The sequence below is a fragment of the Rhizoctonia solani genome, chromosome 15 (assembly GCF_016906535.1).
Source record: "Rhizoctonia solani chromosome 15, complete sequence".
NCBI lineage: Eukaryota > Fungi > Basidiomycota > Agaricomycetes > Cantharellales > Ceratobasidiaceae > Rhizoctonia > Rhizoctonia solani.
The window spans coordinates 783172-799750 of record NC_057384.1 but is presented as its reverse complement, the minus strand read 5'-3'; the positions used below and the strand labels follow the sequence as shown (position 1 = coordinate 799750).

The 16579-nt window shown below is 43.1% G+C and overlaps 3 protein-coding genes across 3 annotated transcripts; all 3 read left to right on the top strand.

The window, feature by feature from the left end:
- Positions 1 to 3047: 3047 nt before the first annotated feature.
- Positions 3048 to 6132, top strand: RhiXN_12057 (COG4 transport domain-containing protein; the record flags this gene model as incomplete). The annotated part of the gene is made up of 3 exons (XM_043331872.1): positions 3048 to 3620; positions 3750 to 3846; positions 5540 to 6132. 3 exons carry the CDS (start codon positions 3048 to 3050, stop codon positions 6130 to 6132), a joined length of 1263 nt encoding a protein of 420 aa, XP_043186633.1.
- Positions 6133 to 8486: 2354 nt separating this feature from the next.
- RhiXN_12056 (uncharacterized protein) lies at positions 8487 to 9001 on the top strand (the record flags this gene model as incomplete). The annotated part of the gene is made up of 3 exons (XM_043331871.1): positions 8487 to 8586; positions 8646 to 8681; positions 8745 to 9001. The coding sequence occupies 3 exons, from the start codon at positions 8487 to 8489 to the stop codon at positions 8999 to 9001; spliced, it is 393 nt and encodes a 130-aa protein (XP_043186632.1).
- A 2387-nt stretch (positions 9002 to 11388) lies between these two features.
- On the top strand, positions 11389 to 11928 carry RhiXN_12055 (uncharacterized protein; the record flags this gene model as incomplete). The annotated part of the gene is made up of 1 exon (XM_043331870.1): positions 11389 to 11928. The coding sequence occupies one exon, from the start codon at positions 11389 to 11391 to the stop codon at positions 11926 to 11928; it is 540 nt and encodes a 179-aa protein (XP_043186631.1).
- Between the last annotated feature and the right edge of the window lie 4651 nt (positions 11929 to 16579).

Here is a 16579-nt window from a genome sequence, read left to right as displayed (position 1 = left end):
GTTTGATGTTGCCAGTTTGTGCTTCTGTAGCCAGGCAGAGTGAGACTTTCATGGTGGTCTAATCAATGTTGGGGTTTGCTAATTTGAGCTAGGGGGTTCCAAGGATAAGGTTTCTGATCCCAAGGGGAAGAGCATACAAGATGGCAGAAAATTGCCTGTCTTGAGAGCTAAAGAGTAACCAAGCCTTGAATTGTAAAAGGTTGCAGATATGTTTGCCATTAATGCCAATGACAGAGCATGGGGAGTCCAATTCATTGAGTGGAGTGTTTTGAGAATGGGCAAACTGGGGCTCAATGAAGTTAGCAGAAGAACCAGAATCAATCAGGGCTGTTTGAGCGTCTGTGATTCCCTCTATGTCTATAGTGAGCAGTGGAGATTTATTGGTTTGCAAGGCTGTACAAAACAGGGGTTCTATAGACATCAGGGGATATTCAGGAAGCCTGGACACAGGGCAAGGCTTCCTCAGACTTTTTGTGCTTGGGGAAACAATTCTAGCTCTTCTACTTCTGCAGCCTTTCCTGATACATGCCAAGAGCATGCTGCTGTTTTTAGGCACCATCCATTCTTGCAGTCCTCCCGTTTGTGAGACTTCTCTCCACACTTGGAACATTCTCCAGCGTTTCTTCTTGCTTCCTGAACCTTCTTGGAAACAAGATTGCTTGAGTGTCCTTGAGCAGGGCGTTGTGGTGAGCTGCTGCTGTTGTTGCTGTCTTTTCTCAGCTTCTTGCACACTTCAAACAGCGTGTCATCAATACGCAGGCATTAGAGATAAACTTGTACAGTGCAGTGGTGTTTTTGTGCAGGGTGCATTCAATCAGCTTGATTCTAACTTCTGCCTTAAGCCTTTGGTGGAAGGAGGCTATTAGGGCAGGATCTGACCACTCTAGTTTGCTTGCTATGATCCTAAACTCTGTGGCATAATCACTTGCTGATTTCAGCTGCTTGAGCTTGCGCAGGCATTGTTCTGCAATTTGTGTAGCTGCTGGATTGCTCCAGTTGCACAAGAATGCTGCTTTAAATGTGTCCCAGGATTCCAAGGTTGGCTCATTATTGCCATCAAGCAGTTTCTGTAGATAGATCTGCCCCCACTTCTTGGGTTGTCCATGCTTTAGGTTCATTAGCACAAAGGAGATGCAACTGTGATTGGAAGGGAAGGAGGAAGCATTGAGGAAGTGTATTTTGCAATCCAGGATTAATGATTGGGCTGCAGGGCCATTCTTGCCATCATACTTCTCAGGAGCATGGATCTTTGATTTCACTTGGGCTGAGCCAGGAGTTTGGGACAGTCCCCTGAAGGTGCTCTGAAGTGGGATAGATAAGGCTCTTGTCACAACCAAGAATGAAATGATTGCTGTGAGATATTTGAGACAATTCACACAGATGAGAGAGTGGGAAATTGACAAGGTGAATTGTTCTTGCAGTTTCCAAGCCAATTCACAGTCTTCTTTTATAACAAAGTGAAAGGGGGTGAATACAAAGAGAAGAGACAGTGTCTGGGCCGCACAACTTGGAAGCAAGATAGAGCATATGGCTCAGAAGCTCTACACAGTGAACCAGGCCAGTGCGCAGCAGGATAAGCAAGATAGAAGCACTTAGAGCAGAATAAGTCTGGACTAAGTGCAAGAAGGGAACAAGGAAGAGAGAAGAACATAAACAGGGAAGATAGGAACTATGCAAACAGATGAGATGGATACAGATGAGTTCCCCAAACAAATACACTGGGGGGAGGAAGGAAGTGACAGGCAACACATAATCATGTCAGGAGGAAAGGCTCATGACATGAATGACTCAGTAACCTTGCCACTCTAGGGTATAAAAGGGGACTCTTCATACCCTTGGAGGGCACCACCCACTTTACTCCACCTTATTGTTACTGTTGACTGTCACTCTTGGGTTTGGGCTTGCCCGCCTCAACTGTGTGATATATTGTGCCTCAAGATTTCAAATAACCTAAACTTGTATAAGTGGATCTCCCAAGTACCCATAGTGTGGACAGGTAGTAGACCTGATACAGAGTTCTTAGGTTAAGTGAACAGAAGGCAATCATCCTTAGAAGGATATATACTAAGTAACCAGTTAGCTCCTGCAACTAGGAGTGAAACTTACATAACTATCTCTGCCAAAGGGAACCTGAGCCAGTACTCTTGCTCTTATAGAAATACTTACTAAGACACTTTACACTGAGAAAGGATACATCTGTAGTTGATTGTATTCAAGATAGCTAGACCCAGAGAACCCTAAAGAAGCTACTTGTTTACTTAGCTTGGAAATTGGGAATCTTGCAACACAGACTCTGCTCAGCACCAGAGTCTCAACCTCTTTTCCCCCAATTTACAACACAGAGATATCATACCTTTGGGACTTTTTGCCCCAAGGATGAAGCACCTAGCCTTGGGACACCCAAGCACCCACATAGGTAAATAATGCCTTGGGGCAAATATCAGGGACTGTTGCTATTTAGTGTGTACCAAAGTATTGGCTCCCTCAAGTGTTTCAGTTGCCAACTGTACCTCCTGTACCCCTCTTGATATCATTCATGTATATACAGACCATAGGCCAGTCCCAACAGACACAGGGTAACCTATTAGTGTACTTACTGCAACCCTGTGCCCCTTGACTGTCAGAGTTGTCAAGCTCAACCTTGAGTATAGTGCAACCATACTGCAAGGATTGCTGTGATTGAGTGATACAGTGCTGTTCAAAACTGTTCACAGAGATGCTGTTTTCTTCATGAACAAGCCATCATTTCACCACTAGTGTGCAGACCAGTTTGAAATTTTACTCAGACAAGCACTATCACCTCTCCTATGTGGTGTACTTTGTTTGGTCTGATATGGTTGAGAATTGACCCAGTAACAAACAGAATTATCAGGGTACGTCTGTGAACAGTTTTGAACAATGGGGTCTAGCCCCCCAATGATTTCATGATGACATCAGCTGTGATGTCATATGATGTCATTCAATGATGTCATACTCTACTGGCAGGTTATTCAATCTCTCCTGATTGCTCTGAGTCTGCCTCAACCCTTTGCTGTTCTCTGCCTACCATGCCTAAAGCTTTGCCTCCCTCTGATGTCCAGAATGTTGTTGAAAAGTTCAAAAAAAGCCTTCACTACTCAGAAATTCACTCTCAAACTGGTGTCAGTACTGGAATGATTAGCAGGATAAGGGCAATGCACTTTCCTGAGCTCCCCAAGCACTCTGGTGGCCACCCTTCTAAGCTCTCACCAACCAATATCTGCCATGCCACCCACTTGTTGACTGGCCCTGCCCCCACAACCCCATGCCTAGTTGCTCAAGAGATCTCTAGCACAAATGGGGTCCCTGTCTCAAGCCTTAATGTGCATTGGGCAGTGCAGAAAGCTGGTGTGGTACCTTTTGTCAAGCCCAAAAAGCCAGCTATGACAAAGGAACATATCAAGGCATGCTATGAATTTGCTATGGCACACCAGCACTGGACAATTGATGACTGGAAGAGGATCCAATGGTCAGATGAGACCAAGATCAACAGATTTGGGTCAGATGGGCACCACTATGTCTATAAAGGGTTGGCTAGGCACCTCAGCCCCACCAGATCATCAAAACACCACAAGCATGGAGGAGGCCATATCATGATTGGGGTATGCATGGGGTGGGAAGGCTCTGGTCTTATGTGCAAGATAGATGGGTCTCTCACTGCTGTCCCCCAAATTTGGGCTTGGGCCAGCATGCAACCACTTGTACTGGTCATGTGACTGTGTCCAGGACAGTTGGACATGGAGAAGGTCATATTTAAGCAAGACAATGCAAGCTCCCACAAGGCCCATATTGTACAGGACTGGTTCCAAGAGAATGGCTTAGAGGTCTGTGAGTGGCCTGCTAACTCCCCAGACCTCAATCCAATTGAAAACCTTTGGGATCAAGTCAAGAGGGAACTTTATAGCTATGAAACCCCTGCAAGTGGGATGTTGGAGTTATGGGAGAGGGTGCAGGAAATTTAGGACAAATGTAGTGCCCAGAAGTGCCAGGATTTGATAGAGGGTATGCCTAGGAGGATTCAGGTTTGGATCAAAGCCAAAGGTGGCCCCACCAAGTATTGATATTTGCTTGACTTGTATATCCTGTAGTCCATTGCTCAAAACTGTTCACAGAGATTGTTCCATTGTTCTGAATGTATCTTCATCAAATCTCATTTGAACTGAATAAGATAAATTGTGTTAAACAGAGAAGATAATACCAGGTTTGCCAGATTAACTTCAAATTTATCATGTGACAATTGATTGAGTAACAACTGAAACAGTACAAAAGTTCCAATACTGTGAACAGTTTTGAACAGCACTGTAGTGTACCAACCATCCATACTCCTATATTGTAGATAGCTTTATCTATAATATCTTATGAGTCTCAGATATATTTTAGGTCAACCCCATAAGTCTTAAGTCTTACTTGAGCATCCATAAGTCCTGTACTTATTAGGCAAGTTCTGTAAATCCTGTACATCAGTCAGGTAGCCTACCTACCTAAGGTACTATCCCAGAGACCTTAAGTAATATCATTCTAAGGTACTATACATACCCAACCACCTGCATTTCATAGTTGGTAGAGTATTTGTAATGAGTTGTGTATTCCTAATAAACCTAGCATATATTCTGATACTTAATACTAGTTCCTAATTAATCTCAGATGCTCCTTATATATTGTAATTCATTATTTTTCCAGTACTTACATAACTGTCCTGGACACAGTCACATGACCAGTACAAGTGGTTGCATGCTGGCCCAAGCCCAAATTTGGGGGGTAGCAGGTGTAATCATGGGTTGTCAGCAGAGGAATAATAGGGCTCTATGGCTTAGTGGTCAAGCTGGTTCAATTCTGGCTAGTTCTATTTTCCTCTGTTTATGACAATAACTCTTAACACAGTCTATCCTGCTATGCCAGACTCAACAGATTACTCTAGCAGCCAGGAACACAAAAACATAATACACAGTTGCTTTGACCCCAATATGGCTATATCTTGGCTTCCATGCAACCAAATATATTGAGACTATGTGAATACATTTTAATGCTGTATTGTAATATTTTATATTAGTGGACCCAATCAATCCAAGCCTAGACTTGAAGTCCAGGCCATATGTCAGAGCCAACAACTACCACAGGGTAAAGCCCAACAAGCTATTGCCTAATATAGGACTTATCAGCTAGTGGGATTCAACAATGCTCAAGGCAATTGCCAGATAAGGGGTGGACAAGACCAATATGAGTAAGAGTGCACTATGCTGTAAAGACAGCTGGGCAAGAGACCTTTGACAGGGACTGGTATGCTCTCAGGCAATACTCTTTAAGTGTATGTCTTAGGGTAGTAGGTGTAGGATGGGGATAAGAGGTTGAGTTCTGAGGCTTAAGGCTCTCAGAACCCCCCTTATATATTCAACAAGGGCAGGGAATAGTACATACAGTAACAAACACAATAACAAAGATAAGGTCACATGAGCAGATAATAAAGCCACCCTCTCAAACATACCACTACTATCAAAACACCCATGCCAATATGCATCACAAGACTTCTGCTCTGCTGTCAACAACTTCCTCTCCAAGTCACCACTCAACAAGTTCAATCTCCACTGGGTCCTGGGGCACAAGGGGGTAGAAGGCAATGAACAAGCTGATGCTCTTGCCAACAAAGGTGGATTGAAACTGCCAAAGCACTTGCACAATAGATCAATAACCTGGAGCAAGGCTGAAGCCACCCCCAATGCCAGCCTCACATGGGCACACCTTTGGTCATCCCAACCTCACTTGCACTTTGTCTCAGAACACATCTGCCGCATCCCTTCCCTGTCCCTCCACCCCCTTTTCAAAGCTTTCCTGTACCATTGTGCAATCCTTGCCTGGCTAATCCAGGTCATCATGGGCCACACATTCTTTGGCAAATACCGCAAACAGTTCTACCCCAACAATGACCCCAGCTGCCCATGTGGAGCCCCACACCAAACTCTTGATCATGTCCTGCAAGCCTGCCCATCATTTGATCTTGCAAGACACACCCTACAGGAGGTGTTGGGCCCCCTGCTGAGTTCCACTCTGTTTGGCACCACCACTGGACTTCAAGTTGTTGCCAAATTCCGCAACTCAATGAATGCATTAAAAATGTGATTTGCCCCCCATGTGATGCCTGCCCTCTATGGTGCCCCCCCAGTGATCTATGCTCAACTTGTACATATATGTTCTTTCCCCCATTGAGTGCACGTGCTGCACGTGATGTCTGCTCCTCCCTCTTCTCAGCTCTCTTACCCTGTTCCCACCCTGCCTGCATTAGTTTGTGCTTGCAGAGCTCTGGTTCTGTCAGGCCCTCTTTATGTTGTGTAGTCTCACCCAATCTGTGTGTTCCCCTCCCTTTCTCAGCTCCCATCCCCTCTGTCTGCTGCTTTCATGTAGCCTTGCTCTATCTGATCCTTGGTGTCCAACCATGTGTTTGGGTCCAAATAATAAATTGTATCAAAAAAAAAGATAAGGTCACATGACCAAAGATAAGAAAGACGTGATCACATGACTAAAGGTCATGTGATTGGATTACATAATACGCACTCAGCGCTTAAATAGCATAAAGATGCATATATCCCTTTATCTTCATGAAAATAGCGCATATATTCACTATTTCTTCGACTGAGTGGATTCTAAAGTGGTCACGCCTTTAGGGCATGACACCATACACATTGCAAAACAGATCACACATGCAATGCTTTTTTTGGGGGTAGTGTATTTCTCAGGTAGGTGACTCTTTGCCATCATGTAGATGTAGGTAAGGAATTGGATGGACAAATCAAATGGAAATGTTTAGATTCATACATGCATAAACCAAGCACACACAAAGTGACTGGTAAACAAAGTAGCATTGGATTGAATCTGCAAAATTTGACCAAATACAGCCAAACCTGTCTGAGCTGGGCTAAGTATAAGTTGGAATGATGATATTCTGGTCATGACCCAGAGTCACAAGCATATTATCACAAGTTTAGGTCATCAAAGGTCATTCCAGCCCAAAACAAACAGACCTTTCCCCTGGTTATATGACACCTGGATTTTTTCCTGACTGACATCCCATGGATTTTTACCAACCAGTTGTACAATTCTTTGCCTAGACAAGTGCAGGAGGTTATAAAGAAGAAGAGAGGTCACACCTTTTGTTGATTTTGTCCCAATTTTATGAATGAACCCTTGTTTGTGCTGTATACATGTTTCTACCAGGCAGGTGTGATTTGCTTAGTCAGTACCAAAACAAATGCAACCCCTCTAACCAGTGTTTGTGTGGTAAATCCATCACAGCTTGTTCAATTGCTCTGAGAACTTGTACATAGTATTGTATAGGATATTCCAGCCCACTCTATTATCATACCTGAGTGCAAATTGGCTTATATGGCCTGTTGCCACAGGCGCAAGCTGGGCAGGGCACATGTTGCCTTTGACTTGTGTGCTTGTGTGTTGGTGGAGGCCCCAAAGTAAGGGGCCCTGGACTCAGTATATATGGGGTAGTTGCTTCCTGCCAGACATTCCTGATGCATGAGCTACTTCCACAAACACCCAAAAATCTGATATTAGGGGCACTATATAAATGTAATAGGTGACTCCCTGTAAGGCAAAACTCAGTATTTAGAATGCAATCTAGAACTGGGAGTGTTCTAGACTTCTTGGATGTAAACATAAGACCCTTGAAACATATGAAATACTGTTGAATCTACCAGTGCTTTTGCTCAGAGGAATCCTAAATCCTAGATTGCATTGGCATTTAGAGAAAGAGTGCAACCCTCTTTCTAAACATTTAGATACCTTTGAAAATAATTTGCAACTGTATTGGTGTTTGCTGAGTGCACACATACACTTGAGGTGACTGCACTCATATCCTGAACACTACATGAACACAAGAATATATGCTATTCAGTGGCCTAATGCACATTGGGAGCAGAATTCTATAACTATCAGATAACTGCAAGGACCTGTACTCAAATTGTCCTTGTATTGTCATCCATGTTTGACATACCTATCAGTGCATCACTTGGTTTGCATCCATATTAACCATGGCACAACCATAGTAAAACATTGTAAAAGTTCAAACACCACCAGCTACCCATGGCAGGTTGCTCCTGCTGCTGCTGGCTCATGGTCCAAGCACATGCAACATAGTGCAAGCAATGCCTAAAGCTGCCAGAGTGTTTTTGAGACACAGTGTAGTTCTGCACGTATAAACTCCAAGGGCTGCAAGGTAACCCACATCTAAGTATTTGTGTGTCCTGGACACAGTCACATGACCAGTACAAGTGGTTGCATGCTGGCCCAAGCCCAAATTTGGGGGGTAGCAGGTGTAATCATGGGTTGTCAGCAGAGGAATAATAGGGCTCTATGGCTTAGTGGTCAAGCTGGTTCCATTCTGGCTAGTTCTATTTTCCTATGTTTATGACATTGTGCTTCTTCTTCATTGATATTTGATTCATCCATCTGTACATTTATTCCTCATGCCTCCTAAACCTAAGTCAAAACCCAATAACCCCCCAAGTCAGCCAATCCAACTCTCCAACTTGATCAACCCAAACACAAACATTTTACCCTACAATTGTGCAAGCCTGTTTCCCAAATCACATGCTGCAATGCTGGGACTGAAAGCCCCTTACCAGATATTGCTGAACTGGTTTCAGCATTGTCTAAACCAGGTAAATATAACTTAGATCTTGTCTTTAGCCAATGCTAAATCCTTTTAAATTTTTGTCTTGAAGGCAAGAAGGGAGAGGACAAAGGGGAAGACAAGGACAGGTATAAGGGTAACAGAGAGGACAAAGACAAAGGCAAAGGCACAGGCATGGCCAAGGGTGGGGGTCAAAGTGAATGTGTGGGCAAGGGCAAGGGCAAGGGCAAGGGCAAGGGCAAGGGCAAGGGCAAGGGCAAGGGCAAGGGCAAGGGCAAGGGCAAGGGCAAGGGCAAGGGCAAGGGCAACGGCAAGGATGAAGATCAGGATGAAGGCAAAGTGTCATGACTCAGGTTGGACCTATGGTACAAGGGGGTTTAATGTCTGTGGCCCTATCACTAATGGACTATGAAATCAAGAGGAGCAATGAAGGCCCAAGGGATAAGTTTAGGGTAGAGGGCAACTAAGGCCTGGGTCATTGGTTGATAAGTAAGGAGCCCCAATGGCCAACTAGGGGCATGGGCTAATGGTAGGTGTAACTAGGGATGGATTGACAAAGAGGTCAAGCCTTGCTGCTTAGCAGTGGCATGAACCTGCTTATATACATGAGTTAAGCCACATCAAAAACAACAACTACAAACTGTGAGTCATTTGCAATTTCACATTGTATATCAAATATGTTGCATGATCTTGATGACACATAAATATACCAAAAAAGAAACTGTTTCAGAAAAAAGGTAGAAAATAGTAAAAAGTCATGTCATACCAATGAAGGTCATTACACAAGGGCAACAGCAATGGCAAGGTGTCCTAGATTTCTGTAAGGATGTTGCAGGGGTTGGCGCTTATGGCTGCACTGTACAATCAATAAGTTGCTTAAGGCAACATGGGGCCTATCTATGGCAATGTCCAACTATCTTACAACAGCAAGCATGCTTAAGGTGGTGTCAAAGTATCTAAGTATGGTTACAAGGCCACTTAAGGCAGTGAGCTAAGTAGGTGACTAAGTAATTATTGGACCTAAGGTCCTTATACAGTGGTAGGGTGGTGACAAGAGGTAATTGACCTGGGTGTTACCATGGTTGGTTGGCCTCCTTATATATTACAAGGGTGAACTAATTACAAATATATTTATATCCAATTCTGTATCAAATAAGAACCCCACCCTGCAGTTGGCCTTACTCATGCATATGTGTCACTGATGTGTTGTGATGACATCATGGGTGGAGGTGGCTATGTGTGCTGAGTAAGTGCAGAAGGGGATGTGGCTTGGTGCTTTGGTGTCTGGTATAAGCACCAAAGTCATGTGATTGAAAATGTTGTCCAATTGCCTTTGTTCAAATCCAAGAAAATAGGAATAAATTCCCTAGTACACATGTGTCTACAACACAAGGATAAAATATCCAAACCAGTTGGGTATAGTGAAACCAGTTACAAACCAAAGGCAAAAGGACACAAGGGTTCCCCAACAGGCGTGGCTGAGTATCAAAAAGACAAGGAGTGGAAGTTGGTTGAAGGTGTTAGATTGTGCAAGCCCCAAAGCAAGATTGGATGGTGCAAGACAGCTCAGTACTATAACTCAGAGCTACAGAAGGATTGTTGCCACTAATGGGATATAATTAAGAATAAATGGAATTGGGTGAGCAAAGCACATTACATTCCAATTGTAGAATAACTAATGTTTACATTGATATGTTCAGATGGTAAAGAGGAAGAAGCCTACTAGAGACAGAGAAGACTCAAGGCTTCACAATGCTGTGTATGAGGTTGAAGATCAGCATGTTGCTCAGGAAGAAACTGGCATGCTTGATGACAATAACTGGTTGGACTTGGATGTCATAAAGATCCTGTGGGATGTCAAGGGGGTTTGGTGCATAAGGCCAGGTACAGGTACAAGATAACCATTTAAGGCATTGAGTGACTATCCTACAGCATCTACTGACTGTACTACAGTGATGAGCATGCTTAAGGCAGCAACCAACTATCTAGGTACAGTCAAAAGACTGCTTAAGGTGGTGGTGGACTATCTACTTAGTATTTGCTGAGCAGTAAGGCCCTCTTACACTTAGTGCATGCAACAGGAGATAATTGGCCTGGGGATTGCCATGGTCAATTGCCCTCTTTATATATTCAAGAGAGGCAATGCTAATTTGCAATAATGTATCAAATCAGAACCCTGCTCCATCAGCAGCCTTACTCATGCATGTGTCACCTATGATGTCATCAAGGTGGAGGTGGCCATGTAGCTGACTAAGCATGGAGGGAGATGTGGCAAGGTGCAGAGGGTATGACATTTGCACCAAAGTCATGTGATCAAAAAACTTGTCCATTTGCCTTTGTTTAAATTTGAGAAAATGGGAGTAAATTCCCTGGTATTGAGTGTGTCTACAACATTGGGCATACCAATTGATGCAACCATAGTCAATGAGCCCCCACTTAAAAAGCCTTGTATCAATTCCAAGAACTCTCCTACTGTCACTAGACTGGCTCCTCCCCTGTTTGCTTGCTCTAAGTCAATGCAGCCTAGCTCAGCAGCTCATAATCCAGAGCCTGAGGTGATTGAAATATCCTTGGGCAACAAGGTTTTGGTATGTTCCAACATATTCCCCATCAAACAGAAGGTTGAGCCTGCTGTGAAGACCAAGTCAGGCACAACTTACTATGCTGCAAAGGACCAAGACTTTACTGAGACCAAGAAGAACCCCAATAAGCATTGCAGAAATGACTAGTCAACCATGAACAATATCAGCAAGATCCTTAAATGCAAGACAACCAATGTTGATGGTACTCACAAGGCCACTGGCACTGCCAGAGCCCAACTCTTTGGCTGGGATTGCACCATTGAATGGCTCAGGATAGAGTGTTCTATCTTACAGGAGAGGTGTCATCAGCTTGAACAACAAGCCAATAGTCTGACTATGGCTATGGCTGTGTATGGTATACCCATGCCAAAAGGAGCTTTGGGGGCTGCTGGTGGTCCCTCAAATGGTAATGCACTTGCTAGCTTTCTTTGTGAGCACTTGCCAGCCATCAATCCTGCTGTAGCAGGTGATGTTATTTGCAAGACCCCTGAGGATGATTCCATGCCCACTCCCAATTGTCCCTGCTTGGCATTCATTTCCAACCACACTGAGCCAGACAATATTAATCCTACCCTGTGTGAAGACATGGATCACAATTTTGTGGAAGAAGCTTCAAAGGTATTTAACATGCCTCCCAGTTCAAAAGTAACTATTTCCAAAAAGGGCAAGCCCCTGGTTCATTCTGGATTTTAACAATTTCTTTGTATATCTGTCCTTACAAGTTGTTTTGAATCTGTCTTTACTCTTTCTGTCCTTACATGTATATTTGCACAGCAAGTCACATCTTGATTTGTTCTCTGCTACAAAAAATAGCACAACTTGATACCACTAAGTTTGTGACAGTCCTGGAGCTACTTGTAGATAGAACCAACAAACCTGATTGTTACTCCTGATTTCAGAGAAGAACAGTAACTGTAAGTTGCATGGAGAGCAGTCACCTTTGCTGTCCTATTCCTTCATGCAAACCATTTGAATTTGTTTGACACCTATGAGCCAAGTGCAGAGGTTGTTCAAGCAGAAACAAGTTCCAATCAAGACTTGTTGGCCAACTGGGCCATTGATATCAAGAGGTGCTTGTAGACAACTGTAGCTACCTTGAATTGCTCTTATTCCCTATTCAGCTGGTTATCAAGTCAATGCAATTGCAATTGAGTATGCAAAAAGTTCAGCAGCTTGAGCTGGGTCATTTCCAAGCTGCATCCAATGTTTCATAGGCATCTTGATTGTGCCTCTATTAGTGTGTGTATGCAGTAAAGCAGTTTCAACAATTAGGAAATGACTGTTGGGACAGTCCTTTAACTTTTCATATATATGATTAGCTGTTTGCAAATCATGCCAGCTCCCAGGAGCATTGATCCTAGCACTAAAACAACCTATCCAAGGATCAACAGTGTGTCAGTTGCAACAAATCAAATGACATACAAGTTGTGCTGTCAGGAGAAAACACAGTTGGATTAGTTATTTGATGTGCATGTAGCCAGCCATTGTAGGTTGCTTGTTTGATTTTTGGGTCCAAACTGGTCCCCACAGGAAAGCTAAGCCTGTCAATAAATCCAAAAGCTTGTTCAATTATTGGATGCCATTTTTTGATCATTTCTGAGAGTTCTGCCATTTTGGCCACTGACAGCCAAGTGATGTGTGCTTCTTGTATTTGCTTTAACACTGCAGAAAGTGTCATAACCCATATCTGGAAAGGTTATTACCATAGATGTCCACTGTCAAAGATATATATAGTACATGTGATGCACAATGATATATGAGTAATATATGTTGCTTGGGGATGTTGCACTCCCCCGCCCCCCTAGCTGCAGGCCCATGTTAATGCCTGCAGGCAAGGTCTGAATAATATATTATGATAGAAGATATTATGTCATCCCCCCCCCACCTCAAATCTGTAGCAGTTTAGTATAGTATTTGGTAAAGGACTGGAGGGGGGGAGGTCATGTGACCCTGGTGGACTGTCAGTCTCTAAGTCATGAGCGCTTAGAGTAATGACAGTTGTGACTGCATGTATGTGAGTATATGCGGCCTTCTAAAGACTGTGGAATATCCTATTTGTAGGTGGCTTGGTCAGGAGACATGCCAGCAAAGGCATGGGTCATGACAGAAAGGGTCCCAATTGCAAACTCAATACAACAAGACAATACATATGGAACCAGGGGAAACATCTCTTGTAAAGATGTCTTGTTCATAGTCACTGTTGTAGACACATTTGATACCACAGAATTATTTCCAATTTTCTTAAATTTAAACAAAGTTGAACAGACAATCTTTTTGATCACAAGACTTTAGTGCTTATGCCATACCCTAAGTACCCTGCCACATCCCCTCCAGCACTTACTCAGCCACATGACATTGTAGCAACACATATGCATGAGTAAGGCTGCATGTCCTGGACATGGTCACATGACCAGTATAAGTGGTTGCATGCTGGCCCAAGCCCAAATTTGAGGGGTAGCAGGTGTAATCATGGGTTGTCAGCAGAGGAGTAATAGGGCTCTATGGCTTAGTGGTCAAGCTGATTCAATTCCAGCTAGTTCTATTTTCCTCTGTTTATGACAGTTATAGAGTAGGGTTTTGGAGACTATGTAATTACATACAGAATATAATAAAGTAGTTAATATATCAATTAGCTATGGATATAAAAGGCAATAAACTAGCTATATAAAGGTAAAGTAGGTTAGCAATCAGGGTGATCCCTACACTGAACAAGTAAGCAAGCAATTACTGCAGATGCAGGTGGTTGGTTATGCTTGTGCCTACAGTATAAAAGTCAGTACTGAGTCTTAGTTACTTACTGTGATTTATCTGGATTTGTTAGTAATTTATTTGACCAAGATTGTGCTTATGTTGTACACCACTGTAAGGTGGGTACTTGCTAATAGGGCAGGCACTTATGGCCATACTACCACAGACAATGCTTATGTTATCTACTGTTTAGGCTATACTACTGTTGCTTAAGGCAACCTACTGCTATCTATTGTCAACAATGGGGCCTTAGGCCTGGGAGGTGGGATGAGTTAAAGTAAGGGGGTTACATTAGTAACACTGCTAGGGGCCTGTTACTTAGCTGGCTGGGTGCCTCCTCAATGGATATGAGACAAGGTAAAATTGACTTGGGGTCTCCAAGCAATTATCCTGCTGTTTATATAGACAAGGTAGAAACTATATACATGGTCTGTGTGTGAGAGGTAGAAGAGTCTGTATGAAATTAGAAGCATGCTGCAGGCTGTGCAGAAGCATGGATTTCTCCTAAGCACTCTTGGCACAGCATCTTGGCATGGCATCTTGGCATTATAAGCGCCAAGATCACGTGATTGAAAAACATAAGATAAAGGGTTCGGAAAAAATACTAAAAATATCAGAAAAAAGAGACAATTTCAATGGTATATGTTAGGGGATTATAACAGCTGAATTAAAGTGTATATGCTGATTTAACAGGCTTAAACTCTACCTACTGACTTACTCAAGAGGTTCAGGGTTGCCCTAGAGCCTTTCCTAGCCACCCTGTCATGACCCACTCCATTCTGTCCATGAGTCCTGACCTTGTCAAGCCTCCAACACACTCATGTTGCACACCAACATGACCGCAAGCACGCATATACTCGCACATATGCACTCAGAACCTCCAGGTTCCCATATATAAGAGACTTATGGTCGACATGGCTGGACTTAGTGATATTCTCTAAGTCCAGGTCACATGACCTCCCCCCCCCAGTCCTTTATCAAATACTATACTAAACTACTACGGATTTGAGGTGGGGGGGGATGACATAATCTCTTCTATAATAATATATTATTCAGACCTTGCCTGCGGGCTCCCTTAACATTGGCCTGCGGCTAGGGGGGTGGGGGGAGTGCAACGTCCCCCAGCAACTTATATTATTAATATATCACTGTGCATCATATATACTATATATATCTTTGACAGTGGATATATATGGTAATAACCTGTTAAGAGTCGTGTAAGTACAGGAGTAAGAAAGAATTACTATATACAAAAGGTATATGAGAATAACTAAGAACTAGTATTAAGAATCAGAATATATGCACAGAATATATGCACAATATAGGCTAGGTTATCAGGAATAACAACTCCTAACAAATAGTCTAGCAACTATGAAGTGCAGGTGGTTGGTTATGTATAGTACCTTAGACTAATGTTACTTAAGCCTAAGTGACTAAGGGTATGTATACTTAAGGTCTCTAGGATAGTACCTTAAGTAAGAGGGTTACCTGACTAATGTACAGGATTTATAGGATTTGCCTAATAAGTATAGGACTTATATATGCTTAAGTAAGACTTAAGACTTATGGGGTTTACCTAAAATATATCTAGGATTTATGAGATATTGTAGATAAAGCTATCTACAATATAGGGGTTATGGTGGATTGAAACACTATCACTCAATCACAACAATCCTTACAGTATCGTTGCACTATACTCAATGTTGAACTCAACAACTGTGACAGTCAAGGGGCACAGGGTTGCAGTAATTACACTAATAGGTTACCCTGTGTCTGTTGGGACTGGCCTATGGTCTTAGTGCGCCGAATAACCTCCTATGCTATTTACAGTGAGTCAATCACTAAAGTAAATGCGCAGATAAGCTGTTAAAGGCTTGTGTGTATATGTCAATATATAAGAGTGGATAAATGGATGCATTAGAAGCGTCTTCACAGGGTCCTTTTATACCCTGAGAAGGCGCACAAACAAGTATATACATGATTGATACCAAGAGGGGGTACAGGAGGTACAGGTGGCAACTGAAACACTTGAGGGAGCCAATACTTTGGTACATAGTAAACAAACAACAGATCCTAATATTTGCCCCAAGGCAATGTTTGCCCCAAGGCAATGTTTGCCCCAAGGCAATGTTTGCCCCAAGGCAATGTTTGCCCCAAGGCAATGTTTGCCCCAAGGCATTATTTACCTGTGTGGGTCCTTAGATGTCCCAAGACTAAGTGTTTCATCCTTGGAGTAAACAATCCCAAAGGTAGGATACCTCTGCATTGGGTACTTACAGTAAATGGGGCATAACTCAGCCAAATGTTGTCCGTTTTGGGAGTTTGACCCAGCGTTCTGGAGCGCACAAACATGCGCACCTAAGCGCAAGCGATTCGGCAGTGTGGGATGCCCGGGTGATGGAGAAAAGGCGCATTTAGTGCGTCGGCGCTTAAGGGCTGATTAAGCGCCGGAGCACTTGCCTATGCGACAGGGGGGACCCTGAATATTTCTGTGTGTAGCCACAAGATAGAATCTTGAGTAATAAATACTACAAACAAGAGAAATATTACTTGTCACTGTTTATCTACTCAGCTGAATTTATATATATTTAAATGA